This window comes from Pogoniulus pusillus, chromosome 18 (genome assembly GCF_015220805.1).
Source record: "Pogoniulus pusillus isolate bPogPus1 chromosome 18, bPogPus1.pri, whole genome shotgun sequence".
NCBI lineage: Eukaryota > Metazoa > Chordata > Aves > Piciformes > Lybiidae > Pogoniulus > Pogoniulus pusillus.
In genome coordinates, this window is record NC_087281.1 from 6,777,248 (window position 1) to 6,798,766 (window position 21,519).

Genomic DNA, 21,519 nt, shown 5'->3' on the forward strand with positions numbered 1-21,519 from the left:
TTGGGAGACTGCAGAGAAGCTGCTATCTGGAGCTGTGCGAGCAGAGCAGGCTGGTCAGCCCTGGGAGCAAGCAATGTTGTGGCTGAGTTGCTGCAAAGGGGGATTGATGGGGGTAGTTGGTCAGGTCTGCCTCTGTGCATGTGGACAGCCCATTTCTGCCTATAAAAGCCTATGAAAAGTACATGCCCCTCTACCAAACTCCACTATACAGGTATCACACCTAGCTTCAAGAAACAGATTGACCATTATGCATCACAATGGTGCAAGCCTGGCGTCTCTCCCTCTCCCACACAGCCTGGAAGAGAGGCCAGCTCCACACTAGTGTAAGTGGGAGGCAACTTTTTCAATGGACGTGCATGAATCCATAGCAAGCTGGCAGAGAGAAGGAGAGTTTTGGTGGGAATAGTTCTGGTGAGAGGCTAAGTATGCTTGGATTGAATAAGATGGTAGTAGTGAGTGCATTTATTATTTATTTCTGAGGAATGGAAATTCTAAAATCAAGGTTCTTATTTTACAGGATATATGCATATCTGCTACCAAAGAAAAGGATATAGAAGCCAAACTATCTCAAATAGCTGACACTTGGGAAAATCAAATTCTGAGCTTTTCACAGTTCAAAGGGAGAGGAGAGTTGCTGTTAAAGGGAAGTGAATCAACAGAAATTATAATGTTGATGGAGGACAGTTTAATGATTCTTGGCTCTTTACTGACCAATAGGTACTTAAAAATTGATTGTGTATGGTATTTTCAGAAACTCACTGAGATAGCAACTGTAATATTATTGAACTAAATCGTTAGTAAATTTGAACAGAATATGTATTTTGTTAATGAAAAAGAATATTGCAATATCTAGTTAAAAACTTCCACAAGTGATTTTTTGCCCCCCATTTTATTAGCAAGATATTGTTTCAATATACTTGAACATAATCAAGCTGGTACAAACCTCCCATGAGATTCTTCTTGCACTTGAAACAAGTGTTGTTTGCCATGGGTTTTTTAACCATTGTATTTCTTTTGTGATAGCTTTATTTACAACTAACTATTTTTTGTTTCACATCTTCTTTTAGATACAATGCATCATTTAAAAAGGAAATTCAGAACTGGATTTCTAAACTAAGCAGCTCTACAGATATAATTGAAGAATGGCTGGTTGTGCAGAACCTCTGGATTTATCTTGAGGCTGTTTTTGTAGGGGGAGATATTGCAAAAGAGTTACCCCAGGTAAACTTTACAGTGCTTGCCTGTGGTGTATTAAAAGCAGTCTAATAATTTCCAACAGATAATGCTGTGGAAGTATTGATGGGTTTGTTATTTATAGGAAGCAAAACGTTTTCACAATATTGACAAATCATGGATAAGAATAATGCAACGAGCTCATGAAAACCCAAATGTCATTAACTGCTGTGTTGGAGATGAGACAATGGAGGAACTTCTCCCTCATTTACACGAACAGTTGGACATATGCCAGAAATCACTTACAGGGTATGCATTGTTTGATTTGTAATGCATTGTTTTTATGTGAATAGTTTGTATCAAATATTAATAGTATCTCCATCTTAGTTTCACTCTAATGTAGAAAAAATTCAAAGCACTGAAATATTCTAATAAAATTCTTCTTCAATTTTAAAGATACTTAGAGAAGAAAAGATTACTGTTTCCTAGATTCTTTTTTGTTTCCGATCCTGTTCTTCTTGAAATTCTTGGACAAGCAAGTGATTCTCATACAATTCAGGTACAATACTACTGATTTTTTTTCCTACTTATAATTTAAATAATAATTAGAATATGGAAAAGCTTTTATTACTTGAAAATATAACCATTTTCTTATATAAACTTCACTTTAAAAATATTAATTTCTTGCTCTTTGGTCTTTAATAAAATATGAAAAGGAAATTTCTAATTTAAAGAAACCTTCAGAATTCATAACACTGGAATATGATCCTATTGAATCATAGAATCAACCAGGTTGGAAGAGACCTCCAAGATCATCCAGTCCAACCTAGCACCCAGCCCTATCCAGTCAACTAGACCATGGCACTAAGTGCCTCATCCAGTCTTTTCTTGAAGATCTTCAGGGACGGTGCCTCCACCACCTCCCTGGGCAGCCCATTCCAATGCCAATCACTCTCTCTGTGAAGAACTTCCTCCTAACATCCAGCCTATACCTACTCCAGCACAACTTGAGACTCTGTCCCCTTGTTCCATTGGTGGTTGCCTGGGAGAAGAGGCCACCCCCCACCTGGCTACAATGTCCCGTCACGTAGTTGTAGACAGCCAGTTGTATTGAGTGATTTGCTGGTGGTTCACAACTAAACTAGCAGAAGGGTCTCTGTAAAAGTTTCCTGGCTTGTACATTGCAAAGCTCTTCCATCTAGTCTGGATTGTTAGTGAAGGCTGAGTGAGATAATGTAATTGGTGTCTGCTCTGCCAGGTCACCTCTGGAAATTGTAGAAAAAAAAGCCAGCAAATGGAAATAAAATCTTATAGAACTTATAGAAATAATTTCTGTGATTTTTACATACAGATGACCCAAAATTCATCTGCAGGTTCAGAAGAACCTTTGCAGGATTACCTTATTTGAGATGACTTTCTGTTTGTTAATGTTATGTATTTACACCGAGTGACTTCTGAAATACCTTTACAGCCACATCTGCCTTCCATATCTGACAATATAAATGAAGTAGAATTTCACTCAAAGGATTATGACCGCATACTGGCAGTTATATCAAGAGAAGGAGAAAAAATTCTGGTAAATCTCTACATTTGTTTTTCCAGAAATGTCATTAATTGAGACAACATTCTATTTTTTAAGAACTATGTATATATTATATCAAATTACTGTTAATCATAAGTGAACACATTATAGTTTCATTACACTAACCCCCAAAATGTCTTGCTTAGATAAATTTCTAGTATCACAGTATGACAGTATCACAGTATTATCAGGGTTGGAAGAGACCTCACAGATCATCAAGTCCAACCCTTTACCACAGAGCTCAAGGCCAGACCATGGCACCAAGTGCCACGTCCAACCTTGCCTTGAACAGCTCCAGGGTATGTTTATTGAAATGATATCTGTCAGGAATTAAGTAACAGAAATTAAGTAACTCTTCAGTAACTAATGTACTTGACTAGAAGTTTGTTAACAGTGTTCTTTTTTGTACTTTCTGTTAATTTTTCAGTTGGACACTCCAGTGCTTGCAAAAGGACCAGTTGAACTTTGGTTGCAGGATTTATTGCGGGTACAGCAGATTTCATTGCACGGCATAATCAGGGCAGCGTATTACCAAATTAGTGAACCAGGATATCAGTTGCTAGATTTTCTTAATCGTTTCCCAGCACAGGTAAGATTACAGCATTGTGTGTATAGTCTGGGTTGTGTCTGGGAAAAGGTGGGATGTAAATAGTGTGTGGAATTGTCTATACAAAGCATTTTCATAGAGAAGACAAGAAAAAGGATCTAACCAGGAGAAGGTGATCCTTAATGACAGGGAACAGTTTTGGTACCCTGTATAAAACATAATATTTTTCTTGTAATTTATTTTATAATTGTTGTTTTCTTCTCCTGGAGAATATGAAGTAGAGCTTATATTTTCTGTGATGGATGTAGAACTTTCAGATGCAAGTAAAACTTCATGTGCAAAGTTATTTATCATAATTTAAGATTAAAAGAGTGAAGATTATAATTATTTATAACATCATTTACAAGATTTACTTTGTAGTTAATATGTTTGTCACTATGATAATGTAGTCCTAGTAGAAGCCTATTTTGGAGGATTTTTGCAGATGACACCAAGCTAGGAGCAGGTGTGGAGCTGTTGGAAGGTAGGAGAGCCCTGCAGAGGGACCTGGACAGGCTGGATAGGTGGGCAGAGGCCAATGGGATGACATTTAACAAGGCCAAGTGCAGGGTTCTACACTTTGGCCACAACAACCCCAAGCAGCACTACAGGCTGGGGACTGAGTGGCTGGAAAGCAGCCAGGAGGAAAGGGACCTGGGAGTACTGATAGATAGGCTGAAGATGAGCCAGCAGTGTGCCCAGGTGGCCAAGAGAGCCAATGGCATCATGGCCTGCATCAGGAACAGTGTGGCCAGTAGGACGAGGGAGGTTATTCTTCCCCTGTGCTCAGCACTGGTCAGGCCACACCTTGAGTACTGTGTCCAGTTCTGGGCTCCTCAATTCAAGAGAGATGTTGAGGTGCTGGAAGGTGTTGGAACTTTGAGTATCTTCAGGGTTAGGACCTCAACCACTTTTTTGGGCAACCTGTTCCAGTGTTCCACCACCCTCATGGTAAAGAACTTGTTCCTAAAATGATGAGATATTTCCTGCCACACAATCTCTGTAACTTTTCCATCTCCCTACAGATATAGGGAGATAGAAAAGTAGAAAGTGAATGAGTTGGTGCTTTGTCAGTGTGAAAATGTGGGGGGGAAAACTATTGATGCAGTTTTTGTCTATCCTATTTTGTCACGAGTGTGGCTTGTCAAAATGAGTCTAAGACTGTAGTGTACACACAACATCTTATAACCCTCTGTATTTATTGGGAAACAACTTGTAGTTCAGTGTGCTCTAGGCTACAGTCCAGTCACAACAGCATGTGAAAAAGATAAGAGTCTATCCTGTGTTCACTAAAAATGGACAGCATTTAAAAAACAGAAGTCTTTATTTAGCTATTAATTGGCAATGGGAAATTTTCAGAAGCATTTCTCTCCACAGCTTAAGACCCATTTGTGTTTGCCATCCTGCAGTAGACTAAGGGCTGGCAAGTGAAACCAAGACTCTCCTTAATGAGTGCATTTCATAGTATATGACAAATGTTCATAAACTTTAAAATGTGTATTTCAGTATCTTCTAGTACCACAGCAGAGTCCATTAACTCGAGCACAGTATCCTGGTGAGATAGCATCATGTTGGATGTGGTGATAATTTGGGACTCCACCATAATTTCTTATTCCTGTGACACACTTAAGCCTTCTTTAATAAGGCTAGTGGTAAACAAGTGATTCTTTTGTGTTTTTATTTCATGTTATATTTGTAGGTTGGCTTGCTGGGAATTCAAATGTTGTGGACACATGATTCAGAAGAAGCTCTGCAGAATGCTAGAGAGGATAAAAAAATCATGCAAGTAACCAACAGGAGATTTCTGGATATTCTAAATATGTTGATTAGCCAGACCACACACAATCTTTCAAAGCTTGACAGAGTGAAATTTGAAACACTTATTACCATCCATGTGCACCAGCGTGATATTTTTGATGATTTGGTAAAGTATAGATTAGTATTTGAGACAATTACAGATATTTTCTACCATAGTAATTTTTCTTATATGTGGTAGCTACAGTTATATATGTACACGTGTGTTTGTAAAACAGAGGTGTCCATAATCTCACTGTAGTAAAAATAGTACCTGAGACTAGGAAAAAAATCCATCCACTCTATAATCTTAATATTTGCTCCATGTTTTTAGACTTTGCTTAGAATATTTCAATTTTTCACTTTCCCACAGAATTGGTTTGACAGGAAAACTGCCTTATACTGTGTCATTTATTTGAAAAGACATTGGGTTACTGTTTCTTGTGTGACTAAAAAATTAAGTCTGATGAAAGTGGTGTAGCTTTATCATTATAGTCAACTTTCTCATGGCTTGCAACAGAACCTCTGTGACTGGTGCTAACCTTCATTTTAGCTTCATTCATTAAGAGCTGCAACAATAATATCAGCATATCCTTAGTTTCTGTATCTCTTAATCTTTAAGAGACCAGAATAATAAGGTTCTATTTCTGGTTTTTAAGGAGGATACATACAAAGCAAACAAAATCAACAGGCAGTATCAATATCCTATCCTTGAACTTTTTTAGACTGTGCTGAATTGTTTGCTTTTCTTTATTCTTTTAGAAATGCCATCCCTCAACACTGCATCTCTCATATATTTTTAGTACCATTGACAGAAGCTCAATAGATTCTGTACAATTTGCCTTCCACATCTCAGACAAGTCCTTCCTTTATTGTGCTCTTTGTTCCGATGTGTTTGGTGTGTTGTGCAGTGTGATTGCTAATTGCACTTGGAGTCTGAGCTGCACTACCAAAGGTTTAACACAGATCAGAATAAACAACTGGGATATGTTATGCTACCAGTTTAGCTTACATCTGAACATATGTGATGCTTACATATATTTCAGTTTACTTATATAGAAATTTTCACCTGAGAAATCACTCATCGCCACACAAAGAAGTATCTTATGGCAGATATCAAAGACAATAAATGCGGATGCTTAGTTATAACACAGACATTTATTTACTTTCTTTTAAGGTAAAAATGAACATCAAATCACCAACTGATTTTGAATGGTTAAAGCAGTCTAGATTCTACTTTAAAGAGGATTTTGATAAAGTCTTGGTGTCCATTACGGATGTTGATTTCATTTATCAAAATGAATTTCTGGGTTGCACCGATCGTCTTGTTATAACACCTCTTACAGACAGGTTAGAACAATAACTATACATAATTAATGTTCTTAATGTAAGGAGAGTTTATTTAATGTGTACCTTCAAAGAGGTACATTCTGAATTAAGTCCTGTGTGGGCTGAGTCATGCATGAAAATCTTCTGCAGTAGCTTAGTCATGCTCATTTAGAAAAGCTCATTAATTTGTATACTTAGCAATTCCTGATATATCACTGCTCTCTCTTAAAAGAAAAAAATAGTAATAGAAGGGAATTGCTTTAAGCTAAGTCTTGTATAGTTTAACAGTAAAAGCATTATATTAAATATTTCAAATTCTGTAAGAAAATATTCTAATAAAGATTTATGATTGTTTTTTTTTTTGCTACCAATGTCTTTGGAAAGCCTACGACAATGAGTTAGTATCTGCTGTCTTATAAGTACTTGGAAGCAGCTTTGATTTGTCCCTGAGAATCTAGATGTTGATGAAGTCCCAGCTGTGTGCACTCACCTGCTGTTCTTCTATAGCCAGGCAAACAAATGACCATTGATTTTGTTTCAAACATGGCATAACAATGAAAACTCTTTTCTTTTTTCTCTTGGGGATTTCTTGCCAAAATTCTTCCTCCATTTATTCCTTTTTTGAGATGCCACTTTTGACCAAATGATGAAGTATAAAGCCAAAAGGCACTTCACTTGCAAAAAGATACCCTCATGACCCAAAAGCAACTTGCAGCCTACAGTAATTTATGTTGCTAGCTATGTAGGCTGTATGTCTGTACAGCTTTTGGAACATTTCTCCATAAGAGATAGAAAATCATAACTAAAGCTCACATATAACTAAAATGGTAGCCTAGACTTCTTATGACTTAAAGAAATGTGTGTAAAGCTTAGAGGTTTGTTTTTTCTTAGAGCTGTAGAAGTTGTTTACCCATAATTGTTGGAAGGAGCTATATATCCTTATTCTTTCACACTTTAGACAAAGGTAGATTAACCTGGTGAAATGTATACAGATTAAGATACTGCAGAATATGATAAGGTGGCAGAGTTCAACATCAGAATCTACTCTGCCAAGAGTTAATGACAATTAAATTTCTTTTATGGTGTGCACTATTATTTTTTTTGCTCCTCTAATATTCACAGTTGGTAACAATCTACATTAACACCAGATAAAATACTTAATTTTTGTAATTAATGTATAAAATCTGTATTTTGTGTTAACCATTCTGAACTTCCTGTACTCACGGAAATTAATGGATCTGCTACATGAAGAAATAATCTTTCAACATAAAAGCTGCAGAATTTATCATATAAGTCATTGTTATATATATACATACATATATCTCATATGATCTAATAAATTTATATTAATTAATCTTTACAGGTGCTATATAACTTTAGCACAAGCTTTGGGAATGAACATGGGAGGAGCTCCAGCAGGACCAGCTGGAACTGGTAAAACAGAAACAACAAAAGACATGGGAAAGGCTCTGGGAAAATACGTAGTAGTCTTTAACTGCTCTGATCAAATGGACTTCAGAGGTTTGGGTAGAATTTTCAAAGGTAAGACTTTATGTAGTATAGAAGAGACCTTCACAGGTCATTTACCAGGTGTGTTTAGAACAAGTTTCTCAGCACTTCATTCATGTTGGGCTTTAAGTATTCAGTGATGGATGGTCCACAATATGTCTGGGCCTCTCTGTAAGTCTTTGATCATCCTTGTGATAATATTTCTTTTAATACTTCGATTTACTTGGAATTTCCCACATTAAAGCCTGTGCTCATTGTCTCCACTTCTTCCACTGCACCTCTGAGAAGAGCCTGGCCGAAATTTCTCAGTGCTTCTTATGGGCTAGTTATGAACAGCAGTAGGCTTCTCCCTCATCTCTCTTTTCAGGCTCTACAGGTTTTGTTCACTGAGCCTTTTTCTCTGTGTCATGTTCCCCAGCCACTGGCCATCATGGCAGCCATCTGTTCGACTTTATGTAAATGTATTGTTCTCTCACCTTTATTGGTAGCTCCCAAACTGAACACAGTACCCTACTGCTGACTCAGAAGTGCAAAGAAGAGGCAAACAATGATTTTCCTCAGCCTGATGACTGTGTTTTTTCCCAGTATGCACCTGGCTTGATCTCCTACGACAGCATCATTCTGATTCATGCTCAATTAGTTGTTAAGCAGGACACGAGGTCATTTTCTGCAAACCTGCTTTCTAGCCTGTCAGCACTGAACTTGTGCTGCTGCATGGAGCTCTTCTGTTCCACAAAAAGGAGTTAAACTTCATGAGATTTCTGTCAGCTCCTTTTTCAAAGTTATGGTGTTTTATGTGTTAAGAAGCAATGGGTGAAACTGTTAATTTTTTTCCCCTCTACTTTTTTATTTTGTTACCAAGTGAATAATTGTGGCATAAAAGTGCCTGAAGCTGTGGGTTTGTGAAAATATTGACCCTTTGAAAGTCAAGTTAGTCAAATTTGTAAAACTCTTTGAGTTCATGGCAATGTAGTGATTTAGCCTTAACTGCCTAACAGTAATATACCCAGATTGAACTGGATATGTTTTTTCACTACTAAATAACTGTCTTTCAGTTTATGTGAAAGAAAACTACTGATGCTTTAAATAGCATTTTGAGAAAAATGCTGCAGCAAATTTTCTCATGCTATTTTGCTGAAGGAACACCAACTCTCATAGTTGCTACTAAACTTGTGCTACTTTTTCAAACTCAAATTAGGAAACTCTGAGATCACTATTTATTTTTTTAAAGTGTTAATATTAATGCTTCTAGATTTCTCTTTCCATTTAATTTCCTTTCACTGCCTGTGTCCAGTTCTGGGCCCCTCAATTCAAGAAAGATGTTGAGGTGCTGGAACATGTCCAGAGAAGGGCAACAAAGCTGGTGAGGGGCCTGGAGCACAAATCCTATGAGGAGAGGTTGAAGGAGCTGGGCCTGTTTAGCCTGGAGAAGAGGAGGCTCAGGGGTGATCTTATTACTGTCTACAACTACCTGAAGGGGCATTGTAGCCAGGTGGGGGTTGGCCTCTTCTGCCAGGCAACCAGCAATAGAACAAGGGGACACAGTCTCAAGTTGTGCCAGGGGAAGTCTAGGCTGGATGTTAGGAAGAAGTTCTTCACAGAGAGAGTGATTGGCATGGGAATGGGCTGCCCAGGGAGGGGGTGGAGGCACCGTCCTTGGGGGTCTTCAAGAAAAGACTGGATGAAGCACTTAGTGCCATGGTCTAGTTGAGTGGCTAGGGCTGGGTGCTAGGTTGGAGTGGATGATCTTGGAGGTCTCTTCCAACCTGGTTGATTCTATGATTCTATGATTCCTTTCTTTCTTTCAATGCTTGTGCGCACAAAGTATTTTCCACGTTGTTAATATCCTGTACTGTTACATGAAAAAGTTGTAGTTTTTAGTGGATTTTAAATCTTAATCCTTTGTATAGAAATGTATGATTCAAGATTGTTATTTTCTGTCTTGTGTGATTCAGAGTTTTAATTACGCACCTATTAGTGTAGAAATGTCAGGGTTTCATTTTAAGCTTTATCATTGTTATGAATGATGCAAAATTAATAATTTATATTAATTTAGATATCCAGGAAAAGATTGTTAATAACTGTGAGAATTGTTTAGTAACATTAAATCTCACCAGAATCTTATTTACAATATTCAAAGTGCAGTTTGGATATTCATACATACAGGGAACAGGCAACCTTGAACACTTAAGATACAACTAGCAAATACAAGCATTGAACTTAAAACTGGAAGGAAGTTATGAATCATAGAATCAACCAAGTTGGAAGAGACCTCCAAGATCATCCAGTCCAACCTAGCACCCAGCCCTATCCAGTCAACTAGACCATGGCACTAAGTGCCTCATCCAGGCTTTGCTTGAACACCTCCAGGGACGGTGACTCCACCACCTCCCTGGGCAGCCCATTCCAATGCCAATCACTCTCTCTGGCAAGAACTTTCTCCTAACATCCAGCCTAGACTTCCCCTGGCACAACTTGAGACTGTGTCCCCTTGTTCTGTTGCTGGTTGCCTGGGAGAAGAGGCCTCCCCCCCCACCTGTCTTCAACCTCCCTTCAGGTAGCTGTAGACAGCAATGTGGTCACCCCTGAGCCTCCTCTTCTCTAGGCTAAACAACCCCAGTTCCCTCAGCCTCTCCTCATAGGGTTTGTGCTCCAGGCCAAACCAGGCTCTTAGTTTAGAATCTAGTTACAGAATTTCTTACAAAGAGCCTTTGAATATTTACTCACAAAATAGCATCAGACAGTACCCAAACATTTGAAGGGAGTTCTGTTGGTGTCTTGAAAGTCACTGCAGGCAAAGCAGAGCATAGTGTGGCAGGGCAGATCAGGCAAAAGCCAAGGAAAAGTGAAAGCAGGCTTGTTTAGTGTTTGCCTGCATGTAACGGCCCCTTTGGCCACAGAGATTCACTAGTCAGAATGGCACTTTGCCAAACCTGACCATAGTAGGTGAGGTCAGGAGCTTACTTACCCTTGTTTGGGAGGATCAAGTCTGGGTAAGTCTTGGACCCTCAAAGTGAGTGTCTCTAAGCCTTTCTGGCTTCTCCGTGGGCTCTGCTTCCCTCCTCCCAGCAAAGGGAAGTGATCATGGGCAAGCCAGGACGTGTATCTTCCATGACAATCATTTATAGGAGACAGGCAAAAAGTAATTTAAAAACATCATAAAGGCTGGAAGACCTGAATTGAAATTAATCACTTGGCTTTATTGTTGTTGTAACAGATAATCTTTTGTAGCTCTAGGTCAGGTTTCTTTTTTTCAGATGAACAACACAGGTCTTTGCAAATAATTGAATTGCTGCTTAACAATGAAAGGCTCCATTTAGAGAATGATCTGAACAAAAGACCTTCCAAATACCTCAAGATATCAACAGATATTTTTTTCTGATTTTGATTCACTTTTTAGCATTTTCTATAAATTGACTAATGTTAACTCTGACTGATAGAAATATTATCACAGTATCACCAAGGTTGGAAGAGACCTCATAGATCATCAAGTCCAACCCTCTACCACAGAGCTCAAGGCTAGACCATGGCACCAAGTGCCACGTCCAATCCTGCCTTGAACAGCCCCAGGGATGGCGACTCCACCACCTCCCTGGGCAGCCCATTCCAGTAGCCAATGACTCTCTCAGTGAAGAACTTTCTCCTCACCTCAAGCCTAAATTTCCCCTGGCGCAGCTTGAGGCTGTGTCTTCTTGTTCTGGTTCTGGCCACCTTAGAGAAGAGAGCAACCTCCCCCTGGCCACAACCACCCTTCAGGTAGTTGTAGACAGCAATAAGCTCACCCCTGAGCCTCCTTATTCACGTGGATTGGAGGAAGATAGGACTTGGTCACAAGGCTGCAACTAAAACTAATCACTTTTCCTTCAAATAAGTGAAATCTAGTTTAAATATATCAAATATGCAGAACCAAACCCAGATAATAATTTTTTCTGTCCCTGTTTTAGGTCTTGCACAGTCTGGATCTTGGGGATGTTTTGATGAATTCAACCGGATTGAGTTGCCTGTCTTGTCAGTAGCAGCACAACAAATCTCTATTATTTTAACAGCAAGAAAAGAAAGAAAAAAACAATTTGTTTTTTCTGATGGAGACTGTGTAGATTTAAATCCAGAATTTGGAATTTTCCTAACAATGGTAAATATAGTAATAATTCCAGAGAAGTGACAAATTATACTATGTACAAATGCAATTCATGGGATTTTCCTAACAATGGTAAAGATCGTAAGAATTCCAGAGAAGTGACAAATTATACCATGTACAAATGCAATTCATTCTGTAGACTAAGACTTTGACCAAATTTCCAGAGTTTTCTATGCTCACTAGGAAGACTGCAATACAAATACACTAATACTACTTTAGCTTGAAATGCTTTATTGTATTAATGAGAAGGATACCGTAGGAAAAAAGAGGACATTTGCTTAAATCAGGAGATACAGGAAAGGACATAGGCCTTGTCTGATGGGTACTTTACATAGATGGATTTACTTTCAACCTGAATTACACAAGACAAGTCTGATAATTCTAGAATAAGCCACATTCTTTTTACTGTGGTAACAACAGGTGCTTCAAAATCTGTGCAAAACTTCAGCAGGCATTTCCACTTGTTGATACAGGATATATCTAACAGTCTGGTAGATACAGTGCTAGATGTCCACCTTTGCCCTTCTGTGGCAAAGGGGCCTGTTCTGATCTGTGTATCAGTCCTGGAATCAGTGCAGACATTATGACAGAACTGTGCTTCTTACAAGTATTTATGGGTGATATGGGTGTTCCCTTCCTCATAGTGACTACTTGTGAAAAAGACTTGTAGAATATATAGATCAAAGTCAAGTCCCTTACACCAGGATGAATAATATGTGCAAAAAAAGATATGTGAAGTATTACATGTAATTTTTCTTGTTATCAACCATTTCCCAAAGGAGAAACACAAACTCCTGAATTTAGTGTATTAGATTTGAGAGTATCCTATCTTGTTGCCATAGGGATCTTGATGTTTCATAGCACTCACTCCTGTAATCTCATGGGCAGAGAATTTTATAGTGTACATTTCCTAATTCCAAGAATGAGAGCAATCTGAGATGACTATGGGAAATTAAAATCTTCATCTGCATGTTTGAATGCAGAAGGGTGGTTGAGTCATCATCTCCAGAGGTATTGAAAAGGTGCATAGGTGTGATGCTAAGGGCCATGGTTTAGCACTGGACTTGATAGATAATGTTTGGATTTGATGATCTTAAAGGTTTTATCCAACTAAAATGATCCTATGATAATAATTGGGAGGTCATAAAAATTGTTAGACTGCCTCTGATTTCTTAAATAACACCTGTCTGATGTCAGTTAGGGCTCATGTTTGCAGCGGGTTTCTATTAGTCAAAACTTTCTTGGTCATTAAGATTTTCTTCCATATGAATTTTTTTTTGTTGTAAAGTTGTCACATTTACATTTTATTAACTGTGCTATTTTTCTGTATCATTACAAAATATTCTTTCTGTGTTCTTGAGCTGTTACTAAAATGACTCCTGTCAGTAACAGAGAATCACAATTTCATGGATTGTTCTTGCTTCAGCAGATATGATTCATCACAAACTATCAAACATTCAGTGAGATTTTATACTTTATGACTTGCCATTTAGAGACAAGAAATAGAGAAAGGCTTTCTAATATTTCTTCACTGTAGACTGCTTGTTAGAATTAAAAATAAAATATTTTACAAAACCTACTTTTTCTGCAAAGTGGTAATGAAAATGCATTGGGAATACGGTAGTAGAAATCAACCAGCTAGTTATATTACCATAACAAGTCAGAGTGATGACTTGTTATGGTAATGAAATTCAGTTATCACTGTGGAAATTTTCCCTGTGTTACTAAGTTCATTATTTTGGGTTACATTTTTTCTTCATATTTTAATGATCAGTAGAGAAGAGTTTTAACTCTGAACGGACTTGGGTATCTATGCATAAATTTATTGAACAATGAAAACCACTTTGTTTTGACTGTTGTAAATAACAATGCAGTATGTTTTCTAACACAGAATCCTGGATATGCTGGACGTCAAGAACTACCAGAAAACCTCAAAATTCAGTTTAGATCTGTAGCAATGATGGTTCCAGATAGACAGGTACCATTACTGACTGAACTGAAAGAAATTCTATGCTTAAAAAAATAGTTTGCTTTACTTACCTTCCTTCAGAAAAACTAATGGAATTTCTAAAACTGTATTTCAGATAATTATAAGAGTTAAGCTTGCAAGTTACGGATTTATTGATAATGTGATGTTGTCTCAGAAATTCTTTGTTCTGTATAAACTTTGTGAGGAGCAGCTCACTAAGCAGGTATTGTTATGCATTCCCTTCCTCTACAGATTTAAAGCCCCTTAGGTTTTGGGTTGTGCAGGTTGTTTTTGAAGCATTGCTTTTATGCTTTTTGCAAAATATAGAAGTAATTCAATTATATAACAAAACAAAACCTATCTGTATACCTTTTGAAAAAATAGCCACATTCATTCATGTATATTTGGTCACATACAATCTTTTGTTTGCTAAAACATTGATAGTTTGTAGTTGCAAGTGTGTGACATTCTCTACCTAAATGTGGCAGCCAGGTAAAAATTAACCTGATGGTGTAATTTTACTGTAAGAATTATCAAGGGCTAGACAAAGTAGTTTCAAATTGGAACCCATGGGAGGATCATTTCAAGTTTGATTTAGTTGTCCTTCTCCCTGTAGTACCCCTTTGAACTGAAGTCTTCGCTTTAAGGTGCCTCAGTTAGAAAGATCAAGTCTGGAATGGAACCTTTTTTTGAACCTCCTAATACTGAGCTACAAAATAATTTCTATATGGCATTAAAAATGGTGAAGTCAATTAAATTTAAATTAGAAAACAAAAACTTTTTAACCTTTCCCTCTTTCCTGTAAATAAACTTACTATGCTTCATTTATTTTTAATAGAGTAATTCCTAAGCAACAGCAACAATTCCTGTTTTAGCTACCTTTCCTAGGCAGGGCAGCTTGCCATAGACTATGTAAGCAAAACTAAATATAGTGATAAAATGAAGCTAGAGAAATTGTTACTGATCCATAAGCCTTTTTTTTTGCACTGTCTAGGTCCATTATGACTTCGGTCTGAGGAATATCCTTTCAGTACTGAGGACTCTTGGAACTCAGAAAAGGGCCAGGCCAGATGAAAGTGAATTAAGTATTGTCATGAGAGGGCTAAGAGATATGAATCTTTCTAAGCTGGTAAGAATCTAATTTAATATTTTAACACTATGAGTGATTTAGGCAAGTTTGATAGATATTGTATAAGGTTTTGTAGAAGATTAGAAAAATATTTCAATCATCCTATTCTTTTAAAAACCAAACCCTCTGTTGAGGGTTGTATTTGTTCTAGTTTAAATTTCCCAGAGATTCAAATTATAGCTGACAGAACCAATGTAATAATAGGATGCCTTTCCCTCTCCCCACCTCTGGAAAGAAAGGAATTAGACATAGAGAGGAAAAGGGTAAAACATACCCAAATAAATAGTCTTGCTTTAATTTGGAAGTTAAAAGAAAAACAATAACTAAAAGGTATTTAAGGTAGGGGAGTTACAAAAAAGGTATAGGAAAGGGGAAAACAAGGTACAGAAATATATATATATAACCAGATGGATGGCAATGGATGGAGGTATGTTATAGCGTCCATGTGATATTTGTGCTACTATTAAACAAGCCAAGCGTCTGAAGCCCTTGTGGTATGGTGAGCGATGGGCAAAGTACAAATACGGGCAGTGGCTGAAACAAAAGCTGGAGAAGGTGAGTCAAGCCAGTTTGCAGAAGTAAAAGCTATCCAACTTGCTCTTGACGTGGCTGAACGTGAGAACTGGCCCATGCTTTACCTCTATACTGATTCATGGATGGTGGCTAATGCCTTATGGGGTTGGCTAAAGGACTGGAAAAGAAATAATTGGCAACGGAAAGGAAAGCCAATTTGGGCTGCTGACTTATGACAGGACATTGCTACCCGTCTAGAGAAAATCCCTGTAAGAGTACGACACATAGACGCTCACATGCCCAAAAGTAAAGCTACTGAGGAACATCAGCACAACCATCAGGCAGATTTGGCTGCCAAGGTGTTTCAGACCGATGTAAATTGTGATTTGGATTTAGATTGGGAACACCGAGGTGAACTGTTCTTAGCCCGGTGGGCCCATGATTCCTCAGGACATCAAGGCAGAGATGCTACCTACCAATGGGCACGGGACAGAGCAATCAACATCTCCATGGACACCATAAAAATAAACCCTCCGACAGTAAGGCAGTTGGGAGTTTTCTCGAGAGACAATGGCATAGATAAACACTTACGACATCTCGGTGGCAACTCTAACCTCTGGTCACGCGTACTGACAGCTGTGGTACTGCGGTACCCTAACAGGGATGATTTACCCTGGAGACCCTTACGCTGGAATACAATTGAACAGGAGGCTTCACATCCCTGGGTACAGCCAAATTGTAAAACCTTTATATGATATAACTCGAAAGAGAAACAACTTTCAGTGGGGACCTGAACAACAAGCAGCCTTTGATCAGATAAAACAGGAAGTAGTCCATGCAATGGGTTTGGGGCCTGTTCGAACTGGTCCAGACATTAAGAACATTCTGTATACGGCTGCGAGTGATAATGGTCCCACCTGGTGCCTATGGCAGAGAGCCCCAGGAGAAACACGTGGCCGACCACTTGGTTTCTGGAGTAGAGGATATAGAGGGTCAGAAGTAAACTATACACCAACAGAGAAAGAGATCCTTGCTGCTTATGAAGGTGTGAAAGCTGCTTCAGAAGTAATAGGAACAGACTCTCAGCTTCTTTTGGCTCCCAGATTACCAGTTTTGAACTGGATGTTTAAGGGAAAGGGGTCATCGCCACATCACGCGACCGATGCTACCTGGTCTAAGTGGATGGCTCTCATAACACAGCGAGCACGCATGGGGAGCCTTGAACGACCTGGCATAGTGGAGATGATCACCAACTGGCCAGAAGGTACAAACTGTATAAATCCTCCAGAGGAGCGAATGAGTCGGGCTGAAGAAGCTCCTCCTTACAGTGATTTGTCTGAAGGAGAAAGAAACTATGCTCTATTTACTGATGGTTCCTGTCGCCTTGTTGGAAACAAGAGAAAATGGAGAGCTGCAGTTTGGAGCCCTATACGGGCAGTAGCCAAAACAGCAGCCGGGGAAGATAGGCGAAGCTGCAGCAGCAGAAGCCAGCGGGAGAAGGGCAGAACAAACTGTGCTTCTAGACATTAAGTTCTTGATGCTCCAATGAAATTATATTAATTTATCTATTGTTGCCATTTATGTGGCCTATCCCTGGAATGTTCATCTCTCCCCTATGTCTGAGCTAGAGGATCAGCTCAAACGGCCACAAGGTAGAATCAGGAAGGGTTTGTCCATCATGTGGAAGAATGGCCACGTGATAAAAACAGGAACAAGGGTGGTGCTAGCAGGCAGGGAGGCAAAAGAGAAACAGGAAGTTCCTCTGTTTTTATAGGGACCCTAGAGAGGAAGTGGAAGTGGGATAACCACTGCACCTGGGGTCAGGTTCAGATCCACCTCCCCTGAGGGTTAACCCTTCACAAGGGTGCAGGTGTTCAAATAGGTTAATAGCGGCTTAATTGTGGATACGACATTTTGTGTACTGATTTGTGTATAGACAATTTACTATACTGTATGTAAACTGAATAATTCAAATATCCACTAAACTAGACTTCTGAAACCTTCCTTTCAGAGAGGATGTTCTTTCCAAAGTATGCTGCATTTTACATATCAATGTAGCAAATGGATTCTGGTGTCTAGTCACTGAGAAATTTCTTTCAATTTTGAATTTACTTTTTGCATGGACATTTTCAAAGTGCTGTTTTTTGTTGTAAGCTCTCCAGTTGAATGTGTTTATGAACCTAGGCAATCTCACTGTTTATATTTTAAAATAGAAATTTGCTTTGGTTTGAGAATATTCTCTCTATAACCATGAGTTGAGCACTTCTTTTTTTCTTTCAGGTCGATGAAGATGAGCCTTTGTTTCTCAGTCTTATCAATGATCTCTTTCCGGGCTTACAGTTGGACAGTAATACCTATGCTGATCTTCAGACTGCAGTAGCTAATCAGGTTGAAGAAGCTGGATTGATTAACCATCCCCCATGGAATCTTAAGCTTGTTCAGGTGAAAGTTTTCCTTACTGTTTTTAACAAACAGGAGTCAGAACACATGACACAGCATCAAGGCACCTACAAATAACAAATTAATGTTCGACCAGAGTAGAGACAGTGGGGTGTAAGAAGGATTAGGAATAATTAATTAATGTCAGATGATATTTTCCCAAAATTAATACTATTTATTAATTTTGATATTCATGAGTCTCACACACCCCACCCCTGACCACTACTTTTCATACTAATCGGTCCTTTGCATGATCATGGAAACATTACACAAAGGAATAACTACATCTAGAAATAACTAGCAAAATACATAAACAGTAATTGAACTGGAAGAGAAGGTTCCTGTGGGCAATGTACCATTTGTGGTCAATATACCGCTTGTCCACTAGATGGACTCAAGGAGCTCCTTTCTGCTTATGGCAGAAGGCAATTGGTGAACTACAAGAGGCTTTAAGTATTTACTTATAGAATATTATCTCCCAACTCACAGGGCTAGCCACAGGTTCAGACAGTGCCCAAAAACTTTCAGGGGATTCTGTTACTGTCTGGTCAGTTGCTGAGGCTTCTGATTCTTCACAGGTTTCACAGGGTGCTGGGGAAGGGAGGCAGACTATCTCTGACCTTCTCTTCTGGCTCCTCTGCATGATCTGTATATCTCCAGGACTTCCTGTCTTGGCAGGAGACTTTTAGGTGTAGGCAGAATGTCTTGCAATGTGCAGTCTCAGCACAGTGTCACATTGGCTATGCAGGCCAATCATGTGGAGGCATTTAGAGCCTGTTCCTGGTAAACTTGAGGCAGACAATTTCCAGTTAGTTCAACAGAACTAACTTTTAGCTTAGCAAAGCATAATGCTGCAGAAGTCAATGGCAGAATCACTGCCAGAAGCAGAGCAATAATGCCAGGCAAGAGCAGGCAAGCATGAATACAGGGGCAGAGCACATTAAGTTACCTGCTCATCTCTTTTTATCAGTACAGCCCAAGACTTAAGGGCCTTTGGACACAGAATAGCCAATCAGAACGGCAGTTAGCCAAGCGTGGCCGTATTAGGTGAAGCTATAGGCTTGCTTTCCCCAAATTTGGGGAAAACATAGGCCTTGCATGAGGTAGACACAAGCTAAGACTGTGTACCTTGTTTACCACAGGAGCAAAACAAGTCTGGGCAAGCCAGAGTCCTTAGACTCAATGGTTCCAGGTTCTTTGTCCTCTTTCCCATGGTTGCTTCTTCTCCCCAAAGCAGAAGGAAAGAGAGCAGAAAAAACATGTCTGGGCAAGCCAGGACATGTATAAGTCTATTTTGGCCTATTCAGGTCTACCACAACAATAGAATGACAATAAACACAGACAGGGCACAACTCCTGCTAAGCCAGAGAAGTTCAAACATCTTTATAAGGGTGAAGAAAAATATAAGAGGTATGAATTTCTGACTTAAATATGTCTCTGTAATTAAGAGTCATCTTCATGATGAGTATGAGAAGACATTTGTAGGCAAAGATTTTACTCACGTAAGTATTGACAATTCCTACACCAGTTGATAATCATCCAGCTTACCTACTGAGTTGGAAAAGTTAAAGTACATGCATGTTTTAGCATGACAAACTTAGGGAAACTTATAACAAAGTTAAGCATGCAAGTGACCATGCATGTAGGTGCAATAAAATGGAGGAATCAAAAGCAGTCTCAGTAACATGAATGACACTGTCCTGCAAAGGAAATTGCTTCTCTAATGTATGCATGATTAAAAAGATTAAAGATCTAAAGAGATTTAGAGGTTTTCTAGACTACAAAAGATGCAAGCAAGCACAGATATTGTCAGCTTCCCTGTGTAGTGTTCAAAGCTCTCATCCTTCTGAAGTTTCTTAGCCATCTGAAGACTGTGGAGACACCGCACCTAAGTGAAATATGTATCCCTGTGTTACTTGTGTACAGGAGTTGCAGTAGTAATGAGAGACAGTGTAGCAAAAATGTATTACAGAATCACAGAACCTTAGAGGTTAGAAGGAACCTCCAGAGTTCTAGTCCCACCCCTCTGCCAAGGCGAGATCACCTGGGATAGTTGACACAGGAATACAATGTTGGTTGCCTAAAATAGAGTTGCTTAGTTTTGACCTGACAAACACTTGGTTCTTGGCATTTGAGGAATAGAGAAATAGACTGTGTGTGCTGGCAGTTAGCCAGGACCGTAGTACATTTGATTTACCTTGTGTTGCAAACTTTGTAGACCTGAAGTGTGTTCTGATTTAAAATACCATGTCTCTGTCATCAAACCAGAGGTATATTTATGGCTCTGTTCACACTCCACTTAATTTGCAGAAGGTTTTGCTGTGTGCTTTGCAGACCAGATCTATATTGTCCTTCATATGACTTCACACCGATGACCAGCAGAATCTTTTGCATGTGAGAAAGTATTTTTTAACCACCCTGCTTGAAGTCAAGTTCATTAAGCCATTTAATTCATTCAACACTATTTTTATGTTGCCAAATTCAGTGTGTCTTAAATTCAATCTTCCACTGGGAATGACAAGTTTGAAATTGTCAGGTTGCTGGTGAACTTGATCTTAGTTTAGATTTGTGGTGCCTGTAGGTCTTGCTCCTGTGCCTTTATTCAGGTTTCAAAAGAAACAGCTGTGTATGCATCTCCTTAGGGGGTTCTGTTGTCCATGAAAACTGCCATTTTGGTCCAAAAGGAGACACTTTTGTAGGCAGACTTACCCACTTCCTTAGCAAGCCTAAAGCTAACATTAAAATTAAAATAGAGCGTTCAGTAAAGAACTTTCCAGAACCTAAACCTATCCACAATCCTGGAGGAAGCATGGTCATAGAATCAGAGAATGTCAGGCGCTGGAAGGAACCTCAGAAACTCATCCAGTCCACCCCCCTGCCAGAGAAGGATCACCTATACCAGATCAAACAGGAAAGTGTCCAGGCAAGTTTTGAATATCTCCAGAGAGGGAGACTCCACAACCCCCTGGGCAACCTGTTCCAGTGCTCTGTCATCCTCACAGTAAAAACGTTCCTTCTCATGTTTACATGAAGCTTCCTATGCCTTAACTTCCACCCATTGCCCCTTGTCCTGTCATCGAGCAACATCCAAAAAGAGGCTGGCTCCAACCTCCTGGCACTCAGTCCTTACATATTTATAAATGTGAATGAGGTCACCCATCAGTCTTCTCCAAGCTAAAGGTCCCAGTGCTTGTTTCATATACTCACATATTTTAGCACTGTAGTGATTAATCATTCTTCTGCCACATTGTTTTGCTGCAATTCATTTTTCCTTTTGACTAACGCAGAGAATTCTTTTTAAAATCTTAATTTAACTATTTTCAATTGTTTTGAAAAGTTTAGGTAAAATTGAGTTCTG

General features: G+C 38.9%; 1 protein-coding gene across 1 annotated transcript in view; it reads left to right on the top strand.

Annotated features, from left to right (window-relative positions):
• Window positions 1-21,519, top strand: part of DNAH8 (dynein axonemal heavy chain 8) — a 173,005-nt gene that overhangs the window by 66,621 nt on the left and 84,865 nt on the right. The window contains exons 36-49 of the mRNA XM_064158308.1: window positions 518-717; window positions 1,068-1,221; window positions 1,319-1,482; window positions 1,630-1,732; window positions 2,645-2,749; window positions 3,183-3,344; window positions 5,041-5,265; window positions 6,313-6,485; window positions 7,828-8,006; window positions 11,918-12,105; window positions 14,003-14,089; window positions 14,196-14,303; window positions 15,075-15,209; window positions 18,003-18,164. Of these exons, the coding sequence (XP_064014378.1) occupies window positions 518-717; window positions 1,068-1,221; window positions 1,319-1,482; window positions 1,630-1,732; window positions 2,645-2,749; window positions 3,183-3,344; window positions 5,041-5,265; window positions 6,313-6,485; window positions 7,828-8,006; window positions 11,918-12,105; window positions 14,003-14,089; window positions 14,196-14,303; window positions 15,075-15,209; window positions 18,003-18,164 (2,145 nt within the window). The remainder of the gene's footprint in view (window positions 1-517; window positions 718-1,067; window positions 1,222-1,318; window positions 1,483-1,629; window positions 1,733-2,644; window positions 2,750-3,182; window positions 3,345-5,040; window positions 5,266-6,312; window positions 6,486-7,827; window positions 8,007-11,917; window positions 12,106-14,002; window positions 14,090-14,195; window positions 14,304-15,074; window positions 15,210-18,002; window positions 18,165-21,519) is intronic.